Genomic DNA, 25750 nt, shown 5'->3' on the forward strand with positions numbered 1-25750 from the left:
ACGACGGACAATGCGCCATAGCATAAGCTCACTTGCCCTTCGGGCAGGTGAACTAATAATGCTATCAAAAATACAAATGTCTTCCTGCAATATACATTTAATTTTCACGGTTTTTGTACTTGGAACAGATGAATCACTTCACATGCAAAAAATCTATTTACAGCAAACATTAAACTGATATTAAACTGACAATCAGAGAATACATGCCCACCTGAAATTTGAATTGATGCTTATTTTTGACCCGTATAGCTACATGAACATTTGATGCCTATAGCTACATGAAATTTCGACCATATAGCAAACTAACTTTTGACCCCTATAGCTACCTGACCTTTTGACCCTAAAGCTACTGAAATTGTGACCCCTATATACCTGAACTTTTGACTCCTATAGCTACCTGAACTTTCATGGCCACCTTCCTGCCATCTTTCATCACCCCACGGTGGACCTGGCCAATGGATGCAGATGCAAATGGCTTCTCTTCCAGGTCCACTAAATCTTGCCAGCCTGGGCTCAAATTCTTTGTAACTGTTTTCTGTAAAAAATATTGTACCATATGACTTGTTCAAAGAATACGAATATCATTGATCGATGAACTAACTTAAGTGGATAGTCTAACCGATTAGCTTTATGGTAGAGCAAACTCTCCTTTCACCAAAATTTTGGTACCTGATAGATTTATTTTTATATGTTTAATTCAGCTCATTTCAGTCCAGTTAAAAACCAATCCAGACATTTGATGAATGCTTCATTGTTTTAACTTGACTTTATAGAAAATGACTGTTTGGAGAAAAGTGATCTGTTACAATTCTCCATCTTTTTGAACTGATATAAAATCATTTATGAACTTATATGTATCACACTTGTCATAACCGATTGCAAAAGTGGTCTAAACATTGGAACTATGGAGTGCCTGAAAAGAAACCCTGTGATCAAGTATTTCCTACTTACTGCACATCTGATAGTGTAAGGGGAGTGTACTGACCACTGTCTTGCCCCACCAAAACACGTCTAATGGTGAAACGGGAGTGTACTAACCACTGCCTACTCACACCACAAAATATTTGATAGTGAAAGGGGAGTGTTCTGACCACAACCTTCCCCACCACAACACGTCTGAAGGTGAAACAGGAGTGTTCTGATCACTACCTTCCCCAACCACAACACATCTGAAGGTGAAACAGGAGTGTACAGACCACTGCCTTTCCGCATCACAACACGTCTGATGGTGAAAGGGAGTGTACTGACCACTGGCTGTCCCCGCCACAACCCGTCTGATCGTGAAAGAGAGTGTACTAACCACTGCCTACTCACCCCACAAAATATTTGATAGTGAAAGGGGAGTTTTCTGACCACAACCTTCCCCACCACAACATTTCTGATGGAGAAAGGGAGTGTACTGCCCACTGACTCCCCCCCCCACCACACCTCTGATGGTGAAAGGAAGTGTCCTGACCACTGTCTTGCCCCACCAACACACGTCTAATGGTGAAACGGGAGTTTTCTAACCGCTGCCTACTCACACCACAAAATATTTGATAGTGAAAGAGGAGTGTTCTGACCACACCCTTCCCCACCACAACACATCGGATGGTGAAAGGTAGTGTACTGACCACTCACTTCCCCCACCACAACATTTCTGATGGAGAAAGGGAGTGTACTGACCCCTGACTTCCCCCACCCCAACACGTCTGATGGCGAAAGGGAGTGTACTGACCACTGACTTCCCCCACCACAACACGTCTGATCGTGAAAGAGAGTGTACTGACCACTGGCTGTCCCCACCACAACACGTCTGATGGTGAAAGGGAGTGTACTGACCACTGGCTGTCCCCACCACAACATGACTGTTGGTGAAAGGGAGTGTACTGACCACTGGCTGTCCCCACCACAACATGTCTGTTGGTGAAAGGGAGTGTACTGACCACTGGCTGTCCCCACCACAACATGTCTGTTGGTGAAAGGGAGTGTACTGACCACTGGCTGTCCCAACCACAACACGTCTGATGGTGAAAGGGAGTGTACTGACCACTGACTTCCCCCAACACAACAGTAACTGCTTATCCTTTTGAGGATTAGCAACAAATGAACAGTCAACAAAATTAGCACTATTCTTTGGTATGACCTTTGTTGGGATTGCCCTGCTATTACAGCAGGGATGCTCATCTGAATGATACACTGATCAAGGACATTTGTGCCAAAACATCCTTATGAATAAATGTATTTATTATGGCTGATTTGTCATCAATATATAAATCGCCTTGACCCCTGACAGTTAGAGTGAACTATCACCTTGACCCCTGACTGTTAAAGTGAACTATTAGATAACCAGAGTTATCCTCACCAACATCTGTGATGTGGGCATAATGTCTGCCCCTTGTCTGACTCTGTCAAATATCTTCTGTATCTCAGGGGGAACTACCGCTGTATCTGAAATAGGAAGTACAAAATCACATATCAGTTCTAATCCTATTGAACTGGAAATTCCGACTGATCAGATCTAATCCCATTGAACTGGATATTTCGACTGATCAGTTCTAATCCCATTGAACTGGAAATTCAGACTGATCAGTTCTAATCCCATTGAACTGGAAATTCAGACTGATCAGTTCTAATTACACTAAACTAGCAATTCAGGTGAATGCGAGAACACTAAGTGCCCTACCTACAATTTTTGCAAACATTTATCCTATTTGTTCCTTTATGTGAGGGGGTGAAATTAATTATTTTTGATCTCTAAAAAATCATTGCGAACACCTGAAATATCTACTAGCAAAATTGGATTATAAAATAGCAAAATTTATAGCAGTGTTTTTGTTACAAAATACACAATGTAAATCAATATCACTGAAATTAAACATCTAAATTAACATACTCATACTGCAATACTTTGATAAAAGATCAATGTGACTCGACACAAAAGCGTTAAGCTGACGATGAATTTTTTGTTTGTATTTAAAAAATAATAGAAATCACACTTTTCATAATTGGTCATTTTTAGGAAATATATATTCTTGTTAAGGAGATTCCACCCTTCGTAATACACATGTTTTTCTTTTCGTATTTTCGTGTCGTCATTTCCGTATTGCGTATCGGGCATTCCATTACCGTGATGTAAATTATAGTAACACCGGGTAAACAATAGTACACGTGCGTGACGATGATATGTCAACACCCGATATCGAGACATAACTTGGAAATGTGTAATCACACGTACTTCAGAAATAAAGCTTATGATACAAAGACATTAATTAACTCACGGGCAAACACTGACATATGATCAGAAGACTTCCAAGAAGGTCGTATATGAGGCGCATGGAATGCAGACTGATGTGTTTTGTTTACCGACCTCACCTGTACGTATCACATGCTAACAGTAGTTCACAAGCTCTTGGTCGCTACGACTTTTGTTGTCGAGCGAGTTACGCTCTGTCAGATAAATCGGTTCACAAATGCAATTACAATAACTCTGTTAAAAAGTGGTTTGTAAAATATCAAAATCCCTATAAAATGCAAGTGCATGTGCGTGCACGTAATAACAGCATACCATGCGATAGCCTATGGTTACATATGTACCTGACATGTTAATATACCATGCGTAAGCAGGCTATGGAATGATGTCCAAAGTGTACATGATGGAGAGTAATTTTGTTCCATAAAAGAACAGTAAATTGACAATTAAATCTAGTAATTTAAATCACTTCCTTCGTTTTTTGGTATAGTAAAGAAAATAAGTGTCATTGTATAAATTCTATCCCTCTGCAAAAAGTTCCGTTTTTTTTCAAGGTAGACAACTCTCATCAGGATAAAAATTATTGTAAAATGTAAAATAAATTAATTATAAAGACTTTGTGTGTATTTGGTTCAATTTTTCAGTCTTTTTGTATGAAACTATGTATCCTGTTTGCTTTTACCTTGTATTTAGTAACTGTTATCCATACAATTTCAATAAAAAACGCTTTTTGTAACATGTTGTAGATATTTTATGATAAATAAAATAGTTGTAGGGTTGATTAGCAATGTTTCTTTTCATTATTTTATTGTTGTTATAGTTTTGAACAATGCCACATGCTCAAAAAATGTAAAAGTGTTGAATTTGACAAAAATTCAATGTTTCAGTATTTTTTACAAAAAAATCCCCAGTTTATCAGAATGCTTAGATTTTCATAAAATCATCTCTACATAGTGACATAACCATTATGTGAAACTTTCATTGAATTCTGCTGGCTAATTGCGAAAGGGTGGAGCCTCCTTAATATGCTCATACCATGAAGCTATTTCATCACCAAATAGCTGTCATTTGATTACCTGATCATGTCGGAAAGTATTGGACTTTTACTTACAAAGTTAAAAATAATTTTGTCTAAGAAACTTGAACATCCACGATCACCCTCTACAGCTGTAAGATGTGTTGAATTTCAACTCCATGAGTCCAAACAATCCCAGTCATACGATAATTAACTGTCACCTTATAATTTATGAACAGTTGTCTAAAATATCGCTGAAAAGTAGGCATACATTGGAAGACAGAATACACATGTGTGTTGGAAAACTGTTAGATTTGAGGTTACTTGTGTGCTTGAATTCTTTATTCTATCTGTGAGAAAACTAAGCGCTTGATGCACCTAGATAGTATTGTTACTGAACTCAGGGAATTGTGTGAGAGGGAAGTATATGGTTAACCTAATTAAGATTGCTATTTAAATCTCATTAGTTTGACCAATTAGTTTGACCAGTTATCCTGTCAGAGGCTAGCTGCATGATAAGTGTTTAATGGAGGTTCACAGCTGAATATTTCCACATTGTGGAGCACCCAGCCCAGTAAAGAGTCACTAAACCTGGGCTTTAGGCCTGTCATGCAAGTGGAATTAAACACCATCTGACCATATGATTTTATTGTACATTATTGTTATCATAAAACCTAAAGGACTTCTGCACATATCTCTAATCACTGACAGCAAAAATATTGACACCTGACAGTAGTAGCCGATAGCCAACATGGAAAGTTGTCATTTATTTTCGAAAAAAAAAAAAGTTATGCAGATATGTTTGAGCCCACACTTATCTTACTCATATTCATTTCACTGTAAGTCATATTTTGTGAATTGCAAAGAGTTAATTTCAAAAACTAAAAATGCTGGTTCACTTGGGATAACTTACCTTGGACACTGATCATCTGTCCGAGTTTTAGAGCGGCACCCCTCGCCCGACACAGTGTATTCACTACCCTCTCAGCATTGGCCTCATTTATAAAGATACTAGCAGTACTGAGGGAACCTGAGAAGGAGAAAGTCATTTTTTATCAGTATTTTCAGATCTCTTCCATAAGCAAACATTTTGAAGGACCTCAGGTTGTTTTTGTTCGCCATTCCACAATTCATGTATCTAATATTATGAATACCTGTCCCACTGCAGGCAAAACACTAAAGAACTCTACTGTGGTTTTTCTTGCATGCAGTATCCTCCCCTTAATTTTATTTTGACTACCGTTGACCAGGGCTGTTTTCGTTTAAACGGTCAAACCAGTCGGACCACTGTTGTTCGTTAATTAAATAAGGTCGGACCTAGTAATCTGGTGCTGCTTTCAGGCAAGCATTGACAAAGCCTTGCAAGGCCTGCATAAACATTTGCAGGTCCGCCAGGATTTATACCCGAAATTGTTACATTTATAAACGGTCAAAGCGGTTGTTCCACATAAACGACCAGGCCCCAGGTAGCTCAGTGGAGCAGGTTAGAGTTACAGTATAATTCTAAGAGGTCAAGGGTTCAAATCCGTTTTAGGACCATTTTCTCATTTTTTGACTCTTGTTGATTAGTTTTGTTATGCTTAAAAAAATCTATAGATAGAATATATCAAAAATATAGGTAATTTTGTAGGTTGCTAGGAATCATGTTAGAAACCTTTGGACTTTGGTCTGCCATATGTACTGACCTGCTGGTTTAGACAGACCGAGCTTTCTCTTGCTCACTTCTCCTATGGTTCCAGCCAACAATCCCACTGCCAGTCCTGTCAAAAGTGCAATTTATAAGCTTGTCAAATTGAAGACAAAATGTAATTCTATGGCTAAAAACTAAACAAATAGCAATAATCATGCTTGTAATTGTTTTTAGTCCTTCCTAGTTCTTCCATCATAAAATGTATCCCCAAGATTTCTATTTGAGCTATACTTGACCACAACATGCACCTCATGTGGTTTGGGCTACCTGGGGAAATGGAATTAGCACAACTTTCATAAAATATCATTGGACATTTCCAGCAAAGAAGACTATTTAATTGTAGCATTTGTTTTGGTTTAGCAGAGGCCATATAGAAGAAATTCTAACCACTTTTCCCACTTTGCCCCCCTCACCCCTCCCAGTCCCCAAGGGGAGTTGGGCAACGGATGTCAGGGTCCCTCCAATACAGTTTTTTTTCATTTATTAACTATAATAAAGCTTACACTCTCCCCTAGGGGGAATGGAAATTATGATCATAGTAAAGCAACTTCACATCTTTTATTCCATAAAGAGTATTTGACACAGGAAATTCTACCCTAGTATTGAGTCTGAAGAATTATATTTTACAGTTCAAAACAATATCATCCACTTTGAATACCCTACTCCCCTTTCAGGAACTCAGTGCCACTACTGCAGAATTACAAAAGGCCCAGAGGGCCAGTATCAGTATTCCGATGAAAAGTGTTTTTTCAAAATATCTCCCTATTATCGGCCCTGTCCCTGGAGCCAAAAATAATTTATGAAAATCTGATTGAGTTCTGCATGTCTATGTTTCTGGTTATAAGTTTGGGATCTTATTCTTTTCAATGCACTGACCAGAAACTAATTTTATTTACTGGTGCATACATAAAAATCCCCAGGGGCAGGGGCAGGGCCAGACCCCAGAATTAATCCTGGTAGCATACTCACGCTGCTTTTTTTCATGCCAAACAAGCATATATATGGTTATACGGTAGGAATGCCAACCATTTAATGACCGAAGGAATAAGATAAGTTTCACACAAATGGTAATTAAATCATGACCTTCTTCTGGTTGTTTAGAAAAGTTGCTAGAAGTTTCTAAAACATTTGACCCATGTGACCTTGAAAGTAAGTCAAGGTCATTTATATGATGATTGTTTAAAGCACTCTATGCCAGACCTACTGGCCAAATATCAGAACCCTGGCATGGATCTTACTTAAGTTAGGAAGAAGATTCTTTCAACTTTTTACCCTGTCAAAAATTTGACCAAACTCCAAGTTTACCTTTGACATAAATACAATCTATTAGAAACAGATTCACACTGCTGGTCTATATAATATATGCAAATACCATCAATCTAGACCTTTTGGTTCTTTAAGAAATGTTTCTTGATAAATATAGTACTACTTGAGCCTTAATCTCAGGTGACCTAAATGCTAAATCATTGATCATTGTATTTGCACACCAGTAGCAAACCAGATATTTCCATATTTAAACATCTTGATAGTGTAAATGTGGTTAGGATAAAGGTTTATCAACAGATTTAACATTTAACTGAAATTGTAGGAAGTTAAAAGTTTAAAAAAAAGGAAAGAAAAACAAATTTTACCAACTGACCTACAAATGTAACCTTAATTTTTGGATACGCAAATGTCTTTGAGGTCTAAAACTAGTTATATCCGACATGGTAACTTATCTTTGAATTTATTTTGCTGTGAAAAATTTGTCTGACTGACCAAGTCCGATGTAGATGATAAACACTGCCGTATTAGTAACTGACCTCCATAGCTAGACAATCTGCTGACCATGTTAGCTGGTACTTTCCTCTCCCTGGCCGAGGATCGCAGCTACAACACAAACACGATCACAGTCATGGTAATTAGTACCAAAAGAGTAATGACATACATCGTAAGGTAACCATATCATTTTCAACACTACAAATCTTCTAATCATGCTGCAAATGTTGAAGTGTGGATCTAATTTTATGATAGGAACAATAGCAGATTAGCAGATTAAGCTGATGTCTCCTACTTTGAGGGTAGGACACAAAAATACCCCCAAAGAGGAGATTCTTCACTGTCTAATCCAAAGCTTCTACAGCTGAGGGTTAGACTGTCAAGAATCTCTTTCAATGGTGGAGATTTTTCTTTCCCATCCTCCTTTTTCTCCCACATTTTTCTCAGAACCAAATATATAACAAGAGGCCCAATGGGCCTGCATCGCTCACCTGGTATTAATCTCACAAGTGTAACCTTAAAAGTGGAATAAAATAAAGCTACAGGCAAAATATCAGTGTCTTGACTACAAGTCATTCAGAAAAACCTGTTAAACGATTAAAACACATTTGACCCCAGTGTGACCTTGAAAGTCAAACATAGACATTAAGTTGAACAAACTTCATAGCCCTTCCTCCCAGAATGCAACTTGCAAAATATCACCACCTTATACCTTTTGTTTATTTAGAAGATGACTTTTAAAGATTGATGCGCTATGGACCATGAAAGTGTATCACATCAACAAGCAATCACCCTGTATGCTTTACTAATTCAGGAGAAGTTGTTAAAAGATTTCAACATATTTGACCCCTGTGACCTTGAATATGAGCAAAGGTCATTCATTTAAACAAACTTCGTATCCCTTCATGCCAACATCCTTCTGACCAAATCACCCTGGACCTTTCGGTTTTACAGAGGAAGTTGTTTAAAGGTTTTAAACATATTTGACCATTGTGACCTTGAATGTTTATCAAGGTCATTCATATGAACAAACTTGGTAGCCCTTCATCCTAGCATGTTACTGGCTAAATATCATTATCCTAGCCCTCTTCGTTATTCAGAAGAAGTTGTTTAAAGATTTTTTAAGACAATTGATCCCTGTGACCTTTAAAATGGATGAAGGTCATTCATTTGAACAAAGTTGGTAGCCCTTCATCCCAGCATGCTACTGGCCAAATATCATCAACCTGGGCATTTTGGTTATTCAAAAGAAGTTGTTTAAATTTTTTAAGATATTTGACCCTGTGACCTTGAATATTTGTCAAGAACATTCAAATGAACAAGCTTGGTAGCCCTTCTTTCCAGTTTTGGATAAATATCATCACCCTAGGCCTCTTGGTTATTAAGAAGAAGTTGTTTAAAGTAAAATATTGATGCCGGACGGAAGGTCGGGTGAGCTAAAAATTACAACAACAATACCACATATTTGTGCATTTTGTAATTCAATGACAACTCTTCATGAGTGCAAACAAATAACTCCTTGTTTTACACACGCCAATAATTCATGCTGGTGATCCAGTATCCACACAGGGTAAGACAAAATATCTCCCTGATCAGGAGGGGAGGTATCTCTGTCCAGTTGGGGAGAAGAATATATCTCTTGTTCAAATGCATCTGAATAAATTTTAAACAATGATATTTGAAATCACAATTGGAATTCAGCAATAATTTATATTCTCAAATTATATGGTCAGATATTATAAGTAATATCCTTCATTGCGAAAAAATGAAAAATAAAAAATAAAATAGACAGCATGTAGTGATATCTGTTGGTATTTTTAAACAAAAACAAAATTACCCGGTAACAAGCCTACCTACCTTTTGTTCTGGTGCCTTTACGATGGGTTTTCGTGGAGCAGCTGTTTGAGAGGTTTTCTGTACAGGGATGGTCTTGGTAACTACAGACTCTGTGGGGGGTGGAGAAACAACTTGTTCAGTTGAAGTTGTCTCAAAGTCAGCTGAAGAATTACTGGTCATATTTTCTATTTTTGAGTCTACAATGGAATTTTTATCTGTTTTTGAAGCAATGATATCTTCTACAATTTTGTGAACTGGACGAGATGTTGTGTCAACAGTATCTTCAAGAATTTTGTGAACTGTACTGGACGATGGATCGACTGTTTCTGTGGCAGCAGATTGGACATTTACAGTGGTGTCTCCAAGTTTCATACCCAGGCTAGCCATCTCTTCCTCCAGCTGGGACACTGTAGCCTCCTCAACTCCAGTAGTCTCTACATTTTCAGGTGGAACCTCAGGATCTAATTCAAAAGGATACGGTTGTTCTGACCTTGGGATCTGGCTCTGGCTTCTGACTGTCTTCACCAAAATGGACAACTGGCTCGCCATAAGTCCCATTTTGTCCTGCACTGAATTCTGTAAAAATATTTCAGTTGATCTTAATATATAATGCTAAAGGAGTAACCTTAAAATACCTGAACAGTATTCCAGGACCAAGTCACTGACACATTCTGTACAGGAATCAAGTTAAAGTTAAGCATGAGTTGTTCTGACTCATGCTGAGTTGTTCTGACTCATGTCTAGGTGTTCTGACTCATGTTGAGGTGTTCTGACTCATGCTGAGTTGTTCTGACTCATGTCGAGGTGTTCTGACTCATGTGGAGGTGTTCTGACTCATGTTGAGGTGTTCTGACTCATGTTGAGGTGTTCTGACTCATGTCTAGGTGTTCTGACTCATGTTGAGGTGTTCTGACTCATGTGGAGGTGTTCTTACTCAAGTTGAAATGTTTTTACTCAAGTTGAAATGTTTTCCGCAACATAAGCCATAAACTGTGTTGTTCAAAAGTTTTCCCCCTCCATGTCACTCAAACTAAAAAAATTGCAATTTTATCTTAGACCCTACTTAGGGGAACAACTTCAATATTCTGATGTAGTAAATGTTCAGAATCTTTTTAATGATTTATAAAGCTGCCTGAGAAAATCCTTTTCTTGTTTAAATGTTCAGTGTCAAAAACATGAATTTTACAAAGGAGGTGTTGCATAGAAGGTGAAAATTGGTCCAAGATAAATTTTGGATGTTTTGATGTAAACTAATTAATTTTAACAAATAATGTATAAAAACAACGCCTAAATTTCATCTGGACCGCAAGTTTGACTGCCGCGCTCCCTCCACTGAAGTTCAAAAAATTTACCTCACAATGTGCCTTTAATGGATCAGTGTGGCAATAACAAAAGCATAATAGCAACTGCACGCACATTTAAGTAACATATACAATTACCTTTAAAATGATATATAACAATTGGCGATATGATATATATATCTTTCGCAAATTAACATAAACATGTCAATATACTCCCAAACAATGACTTTTCAATTATAGACTTTTTTTGCTTTTGTAAGAGTATTAACAAGGTTAAACTTGGGTTCCATCAAATTTCCACACTTAAAATTTTCTTTAATAATTCATCTTTCTAGCATATAAAACTTGTGTTGAAGACTCACTGGATATGCCCACTTTTTGGAACTTCTTTTCCACTACCCCTTTGTTTTTCATCAAATATCAACAAAGTAATGAAAGTAAACCAGTTCTGCCATCTGGTCTTAAAAACGCTTTGCATGGCAATCAGCAACCCTGTATTGAGTAATTGATTGGAATATGCTCAAAAACAACATGTACATGGAAGGTGACTGCAGCGCCACATTTTTTGTGCATTTTCATTAAAAATTAATCAATATCAATTCACATTTTAATCCTTGGTGAAATCCTTTTTATTTTGTTTATTTTAGAAATACATTTGAAAATGTGTTCTACAGTACGCATATGTGATGTACTGCATGTGTTTATCGCATGAAATCAAACTCGCAATACCTGCAAGATACGCTTTTGTTAATTATAGTAATAATTCATATTTTATAATGAATTACATAACCAATATATGTTTGCTGCAGAAAACACATGACCCGACACGTCATTTTTATATCATAATCATCCTTACAGAATNAACAAAGGTAACGGTGACCTTGACCTTGACCCGTCAACCCTGAAACTCCAACTTCTCCGAGATATTATGATCCTTTGTAATCGTATGAAGTTTGATCCAAATCACTCAAGGAATGAAGCTGCTAGAGCGCTGACAAGGATTTTCTAAAAAAAGTAATGGTGACCTTGACCAGGCAACCATGAAACTTGAACTTGTCCGCGATATTATGGTCCTTTGTAACTGTATGAAGTTTGATCAAAACCCCTCAAGGAATGAAGCCGCTAGAACGCTGACAAGGATTTTCTAAAAATAGTAACGTGACCTTGACCTTGACCCGACAACCCTGAAACTTAAACTTATCCTTTGTAATTGTGTGAAGTTTGATCAAAATCCCTCAAGGAATGAAGCCGCTAGAGCGCTGACAAATATTGGTGTTACGTACGTACGTACACAGACTGACGGAGAGGAAAACTATAGTCCCCCCTGGTTTCACCGGTAGGGGACTAAAAAGGCCCCTAGACCCTACCAGTGACATGAGGTATATAATTTTTGTTTTGGAGAACTGAAATGTATATAATGCTATATTCACAGTGATTTCATGTTTGGGCATGGCCAACGGACAGAAAATATACAGCTTGTATAGCAAGTTTTCGCCGGGAAATAAACAAAACCTGAATCAGTCTTTGTCATTATACCAGTTATGAAATTAATATTAAATATGGTATTCAAATATTCCCTTAGCTTAGGCTATAACTCTTAAGGTCTTAATTTCTGAACCTATATCAACTCTGTGGCTATGAAACGATGTTAAGGTCATTATTTGCACAAGCAAGATAGCCTATCATTCATATTAGCTTCTATTTAAATCATAACATTATGCTTTAATCCTGTGACCTTGAATGGAGACCCTGTATTCAAAATTTTAAAAATTCATAATCTTGCATTCTAGCAACATATTACTTAAATATCATGACACTAGCTTAGGACTTATGGTTTTTCAGATGAAGTTTTTTATATGATTTAACACATTTTACCTTTGTGACCTTGAAAGATGGTCGAGGTTATTTGTTATTTAAAAGCCATTAATCCCATTTTCATTACTGCTCAAAAAACATAACCTGAGGTATAATGGTTGCTGCGAAGACTCGTTTTAGATTATAGATTTGATACTACTAGCCTTGAATGAAGGTCAATATGATTTATTTGATCAACACGAAAACAATCATTGGAATGAATTATGCAATGGCACTTCACAAATTTGAACACCAATAGTCTGAAACATTTTTGGTTGAAGTTCAAAATGATGGTCATGGTCAATTGAAAATTGAATGATTGACAGCAAATCTAGGTAGGGCAACCTTCTTTGATTTCAGATAGACTTGACAAACAACACACATGATTGTGAAATCATTCTAAACACCAGTAACACATTTGATTTCAATAGATCCAATGTTTTTAAGAAGTCTAATATGTTCAATTTTTGAACGTCTGTGTGAAAGAAAGCCTAAGTAGGTGTTCCTATATTGCATATTTTAAACTCATTGTAACATCAGGATCGGTTGTCGTATGGGGATAGTTTAAACTCATTGTTACATCAGGATCAGTTGTCATATAAGGATAGTTTAAACTCATTGAACATCAGGATCGGTTGTCCTATGAGGATAGTTTAAACTCCTTGTAACATCAGGATCGGTTGTCATATTGTGTGAAAGAAAGCCTAAGTAGGTGTTCCTATATTGCATATTTTAAACTCATTGCAACATCATGATCGGTTGTCGTATGGGAATAGTTTAAACTCATTGTAGAATCAGGATCGGTTGTCATATTGTGTGAAAGAAAGCCTAAGTAGGTGTTCCTATATTGCATATTTTAAACTCATTGCAACATCATGATCGGTTGTCGTATGGGAATAGTTTAAACTCATTGTAGAATCAGGATCGGTTGTCATATTGTGTGAAAGAAAGCCTAAGTAGGTGTTCCTATAGTGCATATTTTAAACTCATTGTAACATCTGGATCGGTTGTCATATGAGGCTAGTTTAAATTCATAGTAACATCAGGATCAGTTGTCGTATGAGGATAGTATAAACTCATTGTAACATCATGATCTGTTGTCGTATGGGGATAGTTTAAACTCATTGTAGAATCAGGATCGGTTGTCATATGAGGCTAGTTTAAATTCATAGTAACATCAGGATCAGTTGTCGTATGGGGATAGTTTAATCTCATTGTAACATCAGGATTGGTTGGCGTATGAGGATAGTTTAACCTCATTGTAACATCAGGATAGGTTGTCGTATGGGGATAGTTTCAACTCATTGTAACATCAGGCTCGGTTGTCGTATGAGGATAGGTTAAACTCATTGTAACATCATGATCGGTTGTCGTATGAGGTTGTTTAAACTCATTGTTACATCAGGATCAGTTGTCATATAAGGATAGTTTAAACTCATTATAACATCAGGATCGGTTGTCATATTGTGTGAAAGAAAGCCTAAGTAGGTGTTCCTATAGTGCATATTTTAAACTCATTGCAACATCATGATCGGTTGTCGTATGAGGTTGTTTAAACTCATTGTTACATCAGGATCAGTTGTCATATAAGGATAGTTTAAACTCATTGTAAAATCAGGATCGGTTGTCGTATGAGGATAGTTAAAACTCATTGTAACATCAGAATCGGTTGTCGTATGGGGATAGTTTAATCTCATTGTAACATCAGGATAGGTTGTCGTATGGGGATAGTTTCAACTCATTGTAACATCAGGCTCGGTTGTCGTATGAGGATAGTTTAAACACATTGTAACATCAGGATCGGTAGTCATATGAGGATAGTTTAAACTCCTTGTAACATCAGGATCGGTTCTCGTATGAGGATAGTTTAAACACATTGTAACATCAGGATCGGTTCTCGTATGAGGATAGTTTAAACTCCTTGTAACATCAGGATCGGTAGTCATATGAGGATAGTTTAAACTCCTTGTAACATCAGGATCGGTTGTCATATTGTGTGAAAGAAAGCCTAAGTAGCTGTTCCTATATTGCATATTTTAAACTCATTGCAACATCATGATCGGTTGTCGTATGGGAATAGTTTAAACTCATTGTAGAATCAGGATCGGTTGTCATATGAGGCTAGTTTAAACTCATTGTAAAATCAGGATCGGTTGTCGTATGAGGATAGGTTAAACTCATTGTAACATCAGGCTCGGTTGTCGTATGAGGATAGGTTAAACTCATTGTAACATCATGATCGGTTGTCGTATGGGAATAGTTTAAACTCATTGTAGAATCAGGATCGGTTGTCATATTGTGTGAAAGAAAGCCTAAGTAGGTGTTCCTATATTGCATATTTTAAACTCATTGTAACATCAGGATCGGTTGTCGTATGAGGAAAGTTTAAAATGTGATTCATTAACCTTGGTTCACTTGATTTGACATTATACAGTAATGCAGAAACGCCACTTAGTCTGACAACTGGTAAATATGCATATGTTACATTACAATATTTAGTTTGATTGATAACCATTAATTAGCCTTACTTGCCCATATCTGACTATTTTGGGCATTTCGCATTTTCCTCCCATTAAAAGACCCAAACCAAATTGTAGTAAACACTTAAAACCAATAAATGTAAGGAAATTGTAAACTAAACAAAATATCTTAAGGAAGAGAAAACCATAGAAAATTCACATTGAGAACACAAAGTAAGGCCAATTTCTCCGACAAGGTAAGCATCTGCTTCATCGACATCTAAGCGACATCAAAATATAGGTCAAACCACTTAAATGTAACATTTTGGCATAGTGAAACTTTAACCAGAAGGGGAAAACTAAAATGCATTAAAATAAAAGAACACACAATGGGCGATATTAATATTGATAACTATTATCCTCCATGATTCAGCATGACTAGCTATGATTTACCCTGACGTGTAGTTATGCTTTCACTTTAAGAAGTTAGGTAAGAGGATTTTTAAAAAGAATTATTGCCTTAGAATTTTCCAGCTTTTAAATCTTGTCTGGAGATTTCGGATTTCCATCCTGAAAACATGCAGTCTTTACTATTATGACCTAGTAGTGCTTTCACTTTGGGATTCAACTATCTTTAAAAGAGCTATCACCCTTTTCCAGTATTTCTATCATGTCTGGAAATCTGCTTGATCAGTTTTTAATCTTCTCAACAATTTTACCGGGTTTATTGAATATGTACTTGTGCATTCCAATATAAGACCATGAAAAAGAAATTTTCACAGAGTTAATGACCTTTTCTGTATCTGGTGTTTTTGTTGCTATTTTAATACCGAACTTCATTAAACTTTGTCAGACTGCTGTAGAGAAGCAGCTTTTTGTAGGTGAAATATGCAAGTTGCGACTAACTAACTCAGCCCCCTTTCTTCATAACCAACATCCATTGATAAATATGATATTGCACCTTTTTCCTGGTGACATTCATTATCAATCCATCAAGCTGTAATCCATAAAACACCAATAAACACATTTTTCCCTCCCGAACTGGTCAAAATCAAGTTATTGACTGGGATGTACAGCGAGAACAATCAGTTCTTGTGGTAGGGAAAGGAAGAAACCTGCGTATGCAACATGGGGCCACTTCTGAATCGAGATGAGGGGGCCAATAGACTCTCACACATCTTTCACTAGACATTAAACAAAGTGTAAGGTAATCAATATGTTGGTTTGATTCATTTCACTGTATAACAAGTGTACACACACGTATAGCGTAGCCTATTGGATGGCGATTGTAATTTTCAACTTGTGCATATTTTGCACATTTGTGTACATTGTACATGTCATTTCTCTGGTCATTTGTCTGATGAAGGTGATAGCGTACATACCGTGCTGGTAATCAAAATTTCACACAAAAACACTTAACTGATTGTGCTACATAAACCTTCTAAAATCCATAACAACCTGGAGAAAGGTTCGGAAACGAATGCGTGCATATTTCATGACTGAAGCAGCCCTTTTTAAAGTCCAGCTGAATTAATTATACATGAGTCAGAGTCACATTCCTAATTTATAAAAAATCTGATTCTCATCTCCCCATAATGTCCCATACTAAATTCTGTTCGAATTGATATTGAAAAATAGTGTACAATACTCTTTCTATTATCATGTGACAGTCGTCTCACCAAACTTTCAGTACTTTGATATTTAGCAAAAAGATAAGGGGTCACGAAGAAAGAAGTTCCAAAAAGTGGGCATATCCAGTGAAACATCTTTACAAGATTTATATGCAAGAAAGATGGATACCTACAGATATTTTTAGGTGTAAAATTTGATGCAACCAGACCTGTATCATGCTTATCCTGTCACTTAAACGAAAAATGCAAAAATTAAAATGTTAAAAAATGTTTATGACAAATAATGAATAAAAATGCAATTTGCAAGAAAATGACATCACACATGGGCAATTGCTATATACCATCGGAAAGGGTATTGAAAGTGTCATTTAACAATGGAAGAAGATTTTTGTTTTGTGTATAAGCGAAATATTATGCATGAAAGGCATATGGTGTCCTGGGCTTCCTGAAAATCAATGTAGGGGGCACTGCAGTCACAAATTGGTTCTTTTTGAGGAATGAACATTGTTTGTTGTGTATTTTATGCAAGTAAATTAGTTTATGCTAAAATAAGTTCCATCAGTCGTGGGCTACCATGCAACACCTCCTTTCTGATTTTTTATTCAGCAGTTTGTATTCATTTCTATTAAGACAGACATTTTTTGGTATCATTATTTTATTTCTAATAGGTCAGGGAACATCACACAGAGCACAATTGACAGCTTAACAGAAGATAGATTGCAGAACACATAATGTTGCAACATTTTCAAACAAGAGGCCCAAAGCACATGATTCGCTCACCTGTATATATCAGCAATTAGGGCAATATTCTCATTTACTAATAATTAAGGCAAATAACATCTGTGTGATAGGGCTTCTCACCGGTACAAAGCCTTATCAAAATCTTTATGCTCAGCTATTACAATTTTTTTTATTTTGGTATGGGATCTCAAAGGTTTCCATGTTATGAGTCGGGGAGCAAGTCCCTTTTTTAACAGTAGCAGTCCCAAAGGGTAGCATGACTGTATTTGTTTCTTTATGCCCTGTAATTGTATATTTGTTATGGGGTGGTGATCTCAACTGTTTACAAGATGTTACCAACAAAGTAAGTCGTGTAAAGTGTGGGCAGACCCCTTGATCAGTTCTAATATCATGGTTGTTCATGTCTTTATACGTCCCAGCAATTGTATATATGGTTCTGGGGTTGGGCCCTCAACCATTTCAAATTTATAACCCCATGACTATGTGTTTCCAAGTTATGGCCCAGAATTTAAGTCCCAGGTAAGCTAAAAATACCACCCACAAATGTAGTTTGACACAGGTCTCTGATATAACCGACTTCTCTGCAATTGTTTTGTAGCAGCAGAGATTAGTGTTGATGTACATGGTTATTTTACCTACCTGGAACTCATCTGGCCTTGTGATGGCTCCACTGACTTGGTCCTCTACTTTACTGACCACTTGACCAGCCGCAAACTTGACAGAGGAGTTGTGCCACACGTGCTGCCACTTTGACCGCTGGGTAGCTGACATTGCCTGACCAATTTTCTCCACCCCTCGCAAGAACCCTACAAAGTCTCGTGACATGATGGCCTGACCTCACCTATAATAGACAGTTTCAATTGAATGTCATTTTTTCCCACATTCTGAAAAAAATCCTCGGAATTCCAGGGGTTACTCTTGCTGTCTCTGCACCCCTGGAATATGACTGTTATGACAAAATTGAAAGCTCTGTACACATCACCTTGTGGATGATACAAGAAGACTATGTTTGATCAAATAAATGCAGCATATGAATATCAGTAGCGTAGCTACCTTAGGCATGAGTAACGTAGGCACATGCCTACACATAATTTTGTCAATTTTTTTTAGTCAGCATAATTTCAAGAAATAAAAGAATTGAATGTGTTTATTGAGGATGTCTTGTATAGGTCCAGTACAAAATAAGGAAAATTTGACATTTTCCAATGTTTAAAAAGATCTTTTCAAACTTATTTTAAACAGTTGTTATACCACAACGATGAACAAGATTCCCCCCGCAGTGAAACAGCCTCGTCTTCCGAGGCTACTCATAGTAAGGTGTAATTCTCATGCCCCACCCATAGGGGCAAGGCACAGACTAACCCCCATCCCTGTATAATGCTTATATAATGTCACTACATAAGCTTATATGGGGTGGGGGTCAGTCTGTGCCTTGCCCCTGTGGCCCCACCCTACCCTGATTTGGTATGCATATGATATCAGTTGGAATTGGGCTAGAAGATTATAAGGTGACCACCCTGTCTCTATGATGGGACAACAGTTACCTATACAAAGCATCCTACCATAGAAGTACTTAGATTCTAAAATAATTAAGATTATTTAAATCTGCCTGTAACTAAGTTATTTAACTTGCAGTTGCATCTATTAGTTGTTATACTGATCCCAAGGGCAAACTGAAATTGGTCGCTTGAAATCCAAAAGGAAAACAAAATACAAAGTCTGTATTTCCTGACCCCGATGTGCAAACTACATTCAACAATCTGAATGATAACAATCGGTATTTGTGTGTGCCGACAAAGCATCTTATATTTTATTTTCATCTTTATCTTCAGATACAATTACATTGTCTGGTTGCAAAAATAGAACTAGGCATGTGTGATTACCAAGGTAGTCATATCCATATACTTTCCCTTCTTTATGAACACCTTTCCGGATACCAATATTGTATTGGATTCCAAACCTACACAAGAATCCTTATACATCATGTTTAATCGCAGGCCCATCTCTCTGCTCAACCAAATCATTATGCTTAAACCATTCTTAGTACTATTTATAATCAGGGTAACAGCCGTATTGTGATTATACTGTATACTTGATAAGTGGGATAAATGGGATATGGATTTCGAGGAATTCAAAAGATTATTTGATTTATCTTAAAGAAGCAGGTTAATGAAGACAATTGGTTAGTTTTATGGTCCTCATCAGGATCTAATAGGGATATTCGCTTGTTCTTTCTGTGATATGAAGGTCGATGTTTTATATCATGCTCATTTAAGTGTGGTTTTGTTGTCACTATATTTATACCCCAGTTCTCACTTAAAGGACGTTACAACATAACGTTGATTTGATTTACATGTCTTGAGTTGTCAATGAAGACGCTTACCCTTCCAGAACATCTGGTCATGTTCTCCTTTGAAGGATCTCCATACCTTTGTTTATATATTGCCCTAGTTTTATTGATTTTGAGTTCACTCTCTCATTTTGTTGACACTTCAGTATAATCTTTTTTTTTAAACCGCCCTCCTACCAATAAGAAGACAAATTTAGTTGATAGATTTATGTTTATCTTACTCTAAGATTATTTAATAAAATATTGTCAGAGTGAGTGGGAACTAGATGAAAACTTCTGCTAAAATCCTCACATTTTAATCTTTTTACTTTTTTTTGCATATGATTTTGTATTATTTGTATATTAAATTATGAAACACACTTGCTGTCGTTAAACTAAAAAAAACATTTACATGTCAAATCCCAGCTACGCTCCTCAATACAAGTGTAAAAGGTGTGGATTAATTAGGTTGCCTCACAAGTGTCAGCTGTAGGGAATTTCCCTTTAGCTGACAGCGGTAGAGTATCGGGCTGGAGAGCCAAGGATCGCGGGTTCGAGCCCCACCGACGGCACTATATCTTTATCGCTTTTCCTCATCCTAGCTATTACACAAGGTATTCTGTGGACACCTAAACATGTACCTACCATGTGTGTAATAGGGTCGATTTTAATACCGCGTTAGTTCTGCTGTTTCGGTATAAATAGAGTTGCGCGAAACCGCACCTTGGCGTCGTAGACAAGAAGCCACTAATGTTATATATACCTGTGTATGTATGTCCAATTTACCTGTGTGACGTCATTGATTTATGTGTTCATGTATTGTGTCATTTTGGTTCAGGTGGTTGTGGTCAGTTTTGTTCGTGTTTGGCGGGAGTTAAATAGAGGCAGGCGGACAGATGACAGTGTCGTTTTGATACAGATTTTAGGTAGGTTCTTACATAAATATGTACGTGCAATTAAAGCACTTCTATTGTAAGCAATCTCGTTTGAATCATTTATAATCAAATTGTATGTTAACAACGTTTATATATCTAAATATATAAAGTCCATTATTTGATCCCGAATTCGTAATGTTTTATGAATGAATTCAGTTGTCTTTATAATTCATGTATCGTAAGGTGATCTATAATATATAGCATTGCTTTATTAGTTGTTTATTATATTTTCATCTGATACATTGTCCTGGTAATCCAGACGAAATTCTTACTAAGACCCTTGACCCATTGTCAGGGTAGGTGTCAGAATACTCATGTATTGATCGCTAATTAGATGTAAATGTTATATGTATAAGTAATAAGTATTTATCATTAACTATTTATATACATCAAGTAACATCATAACAGCATATCGATTTAATGATTTGTATGTCCAGATATTGCATATCATGGTTCCTAGTAAATATATTTATGTAATGTATGTGAACTCTCATTTAAGTTAATATGCAATCGTGATAAATATATCAAATAGTAATGTACAACTGCCTGTGAGATTAGATAATTATATATTTTATTCCTTTACATTGTAGGGTCTTTTCTGTATCATAAAATAAAAGACCGGAACCTGAAAGTGGTATTTTCCCTCGTTTTTACATGTGTGTGTAAGCTACACACAGTACTATGTATTTGTACAATTTAATGCATCCAAGGACAAACTTACGCAGACCTTCGACTCCTTATTTTAGCTGGTGAGATTAATGCCATTACACACAAAATATATGAACATGATCACTATCCTAATGTTGTAAACACAAGCACCATAGGGAGTGGTAGAAGGTTACAAGCTAGGTATATGTAACCATGCAGATGTATATCAATCTACCGTTTCGGTATAGGCCTACATTGTAACGTTACATGTATGTAGTAAGCACGGTAATAAAACATTTCAATTTCATTGGATGGATCCTAAAAAATAATTGGTACGTTTTATAACATAATGATACATTAGTATCCGTTAAATCTTACCTATCGTCCGTGTCCTGGGATGCGATTGACTGATGTCTCGTAAAGATTTAGACGTTTCAAAACAATGTTTATGCTAGGAGAGAACGACGAAAATACACTCTTCTTAGTACAAGGTTACGCAGTCTGTCTACAGTTTTAAGTGTGATATATAAGGATAAAGCCTGACCGACCTGTAAAAATCAAAGGAAGCGTTTTAAGTTATTGTCAAAGTTCAACAAAATGCAACATCTTTTTCACAAACGAAAAACTCTTATCCAATCGGTTGAGCCATGTGGAATGGATTGATTACGACTGTATTCACTGGGTATAAACCAATTTCATAAGCAACTGCTTCCTGTTGGTAAGTCGATTAAACTCTACTCAAAACTGTCTCTTATCGTGTATTTGATACATAAAAAGGTGTGATTTTTAAATGCTTTAATCAAATTGATATTTGGATATAATAAAACATATATAAAATTAAAATGAATGCAAATGCGTATCCTCGGACCACAACTGTACTTAACGGTCAAAAGTGAAAGTAGGAAAAAGGTTGCATAAGACGCACCGAGCCCATGAAGCTTCTTCTTCTTCTTCCCGTTATGGAATTGACTCATCAGATGAGTGTCACTACTCCAGGCTCTCCGGCGCTTAATGGCCATACAGCTTAAAACTTTGATATTTACATCTGTCTATATGTACATCTAAAACTGGTATTTACAGTAAAAATCCGGAGTCCTGTCTAGTGCCTGGGGACGAGTCCGGCCACATCAATGGTCTGTATATATGTGGTGCCGGAAACTGTCTACTGTCGGTCACCCTAATGAGTGTCCTCAGAGTGTCCTCGGAGGTGTTTGCGCGCCCGGGAGTTCGTTATTAGATATTTTTCTCTTTTTTCTTCTGATTCTAAAATATTGTACACTTATCTAGGTGTGTGCAAAATTTAAGTTCAATCGTAAAAGTAGAAATTACCGAAATACGTGGGTAAATACTATTTTCACGAGGTTGGATTGAGTGTCCACGGAGGAATGAGTGTCCAGGTAAGTGTTCGCGCGCCCGAGAATTTGTTAATCAATATTTTGTACTTCTGTCTTCTGATTCATAAATGTTTTCCACTTACCTAACTGTGTGCAAAATATCAGGTTGACCATAACAGTAGAATGTACCGAAATACGTCGATAAATACTATTTTCACGAGGGTGGATTGAGTTTCCACGGAGGAATGAATCATTGAGTGTCCACGGAGGAATGAATCATTGAGTGTCCAGGCCTCCAGGGAGGTGTTCGCGCGCTCGGGAATTCGTTAATCGATATTTTTTACTTCTGTCTTCTGATTTATGAATATTTTCCATTTACCTAACTGTGTGCAAAATATCAGGTCGATCATAACAGTAGAATGTATCGAAATTTATCGTTAATTATATGCCTACGATAACAGCTAAGAGTTGTACATTACGAGTTACTTCCCCTCCAAAGCATTCTCTGCCTATTTTGATAGCCGTTACTGAAGGTATTCGATTTTGTAATACTTGTTATTTTCGTGATATATTTATATACATAGTACTTACAACAATGTGTAATCAAATGTCTGTTGCTGTATAATACACCTACGACCATCAACGTATATGTTTTGGTTTCAACAAATGTTATTGTGTTAACAAAAGGATTAGACAACAGGCAGTGCCTATACAAGTCTTCATTTACACTGAATAATAAGGTATATTTTATTTTACAAAATTGTTGATAATTAATTACTTATTGAGATTATTGACATATTTCACAGAAATCAAGCCTGAAATAAGAATAATTCGGACAGAAAAAGAAACAAAACAACTGCCATCTTGAATAAGGTTGTCAGTAAAGGGCCTGTTTCCAGTAATGTTAATTCTCCATAGGAGCCTGCCCCCGTATAATTTCTTATCTAGCTCAACTACTGTTTTTTTCTTTTCCGAAGAATAATTTTACACCTTTCCGACACCCAGATTTCATAATTTCAGTGAAAATGTATTTTTATAAAGTTGTCAATTTCAGCATCAAAGACATAAGTTCGTAAATAAAAGAAGGTTATCTCGAAATTGTAATTCGCAACATAGTATAAATTTCTTTTGATAAATATTTCCAAAACATCGTGTTTATTCATAAAACATAAAAAAAAATATTTTCGGATGAAAATGCACTTGCAGAGACACAATTATGAAGAAAAATGCCATAAAATTGCAATTTTCTCCCGTTATATAGTTTTGGATGCAAATTTCCATCAGAAAATCGGATAGAGCTTTACTTGTTTCATATGTGTACCAAAAATCAGCTAATTCCATGTGGTGGAACGTTCTCATATCGCCGCCTGAATGTGGTTGTAAATTGAAAGAAAAGGGGAAATGAGTAACAACCTTGTCTGAAACCCTATTATATAGCTTATTATATACAAACTTTTATATTGAATATCAGAGCGGATATTTTCATGACAGTTTTATGATGTGTAACGACTAAATAAACAGTATCGATATAAAGATTTACACTGAGGACACCCTGATACATGAATACTGTTCTATCTCAAGTTGTCCTCTTCTGAATTTTCTGATCGTGTGGCCTTGTACATTTATCCGTATCTTCTTGTCTTTGTCTATACGTTTACGGAATCATTGACTCGACGCTAGCTATTCTTGTCTCACTTTCCTTGTTTTATTGTCCCATCTCCAAAGCGTTGTGGCTCTGTCAGGGTTGGGACCCTGACTTGTCTCACTTTCTTTGTGCCTGCCGACCACGCCACATCGAATAGATAGATTATCCATATGAAATACTTTATTTTGTTCTAAGTAATCAATCAATTCTGCGCTTCTTGGAGGTATTGAATGTGATTTATTATATTGTCTTGTTATTTTGTGTAATTAGTTGTTCGTTATTTATCACACATTTTCGCATAATTGTACCAAACTACTAAGTATTAGCTGTTTACAGCAATCATCGGTGGCTTGCTATTTTGTTACTTTATCGACGCTTCATAAACCAATCGTTATTGTTTCAAGATGGAGGGTAAATGTGTTGGAGAAGGGTGTCAAGTATACTTCAAGAAACGTAGTGGCAATAAGAACAGAAGTGCACGCAATGTAAATAGTCCACAATATAAATGGCTCCTAGATACGCTGGTGCAACAAGGATTGATGTCAGCAAAGGAACAAGCACTTATTTGCCAGAAGTGCTACATGAAGTATCTTCGGAACAAAAATCAGCCTGAACCTGAACCCGAGCAGAACCAGGAAATAGAGGAAGAAGACGACTCCCCGTCCCATATCCTGCCGTTGCTGACCCTTCATGATCTTTTGAATGGATCATCTTCACACAAAAAATGCTGTCTCTGTCTTGTTACCTTTGCAAGAAATGGAACAAAATCATCAGTCTTACCAAAACGTGCAAGACATCACCTGATCTATTCACACAAACTGTGGTGTCCCACCTCATCCCGCGTCTGCTCCATTCACCTTATTGGTAACGACTTAGATCCGTCTACAGAGGTTGTCCTTGATGGTAGAGGTTCCTTGGAATCTCAGTTACCATCAAAATCGTCCGAAATCATTAATGACCTCCTAGAGGTGTCGCACGTCCTTTCACAGAACCAGTCTGCGTTTACAATAAGCTTTTCTTCTCTTGATGACTCGGCATGCATGGCCTGGACAGGTTGGTCCAAAGATCAGTTCCTCGAAATCCACTCGCACTGTTCCCCATATCTTTCATCTGGTATATATACCAAGACTACACACGATGCTCTATTACTGTTCTGGGTAAAACTGAAAACCGACATTTCCTGGAGTCAGTGTTCTTCTCTTTTTGGAATTTCCAAGTCAAGTGTGTCCAAAACTTTCCACTCCATAGTACAGGCATTAGACACATCGATAGTCCCACAATTTCTAGGTCCGGATCACTTGACAAGAGAACAGTTGCTCGGGCACAATACTGTCTTTTCAGA

The 25750-nt window shown here is 36.8% G+C and overlaps 1 protein-coding gene across 1 annotated transcript; it reads right to left on the reverse strand.

Annotated features, from left to right (window-relative positions):
* Positions 1-349: 349 nt before the first annotated feature.
* LOC110450875 (protein ABC1 homolog, mitochondrial-like) lies at positions 350-22514 on the reverse strand. Its single transcript, XM_021498647.1, has 9 exons — positions 22355-22514; positions 21808-21977; positions 18157-18358; positions 9553-10107; positions 7740-7806; positions 5933-6007; positions 5161-5277; positions 2345-2430; positions 350-535 (listed from the first exon to the last, which is right to left on the reverse strand). Exons 3-9 carry the CDS (start codon positions 18340-18342, stop codon positions 365-367), a joined length of 1257 nt encoding a protein of 418 aa, XP_021354322.1. The 5' UTR covers positions 18343-18358; positions 21808-21977; positions 22355-22514; the 3' UTR covers positions 350-364.
* Between the last annotated feature and the right edge of the window lie 3236 nt (positions 22515-25750).

Source organism: Mizuhopecten yessoensis, unplaced genomic scaffold (assembly GCF_002113885.1).
Source record: "Mizuhopecten yessoensis strain PY_sf001 unplaced genomic scaffold, ASM211388v2 scaffold5523, whole genome shotgun sequence".
Taxonomy (NCBI): Eukaryota; Metazoa; Mollusca; class Bivalvia; order Pectinida; family Pectinidae; genus Mizuhopecten; species Mizuhopecten yessoensis.

Bases quoted from the DNA above. Each gene is read 5' to 3' on its own strand.
- LOC110450875 (XM_021498647.1), bottom strand. From the start codon at position 18,342: ATGTCACGAGACTTTGTAGGGTTCTTGCGAGGGGTGGAGAAAATTGGT. The intron at 10,108-18,156 runs GTAGGTAAAATA...ATATTTTTACAG, and splicing joins CAAGGCCAGATGAGTTCCAG to AATTCAGTGCAGGACAAAAT. The intron at 536-2,344 runs GTGAGGATAACT...TATTTTTTACAG, and splicing joins TGCCCACATCACAGATGTTG to AAAACAGTTACAAAGAATTT.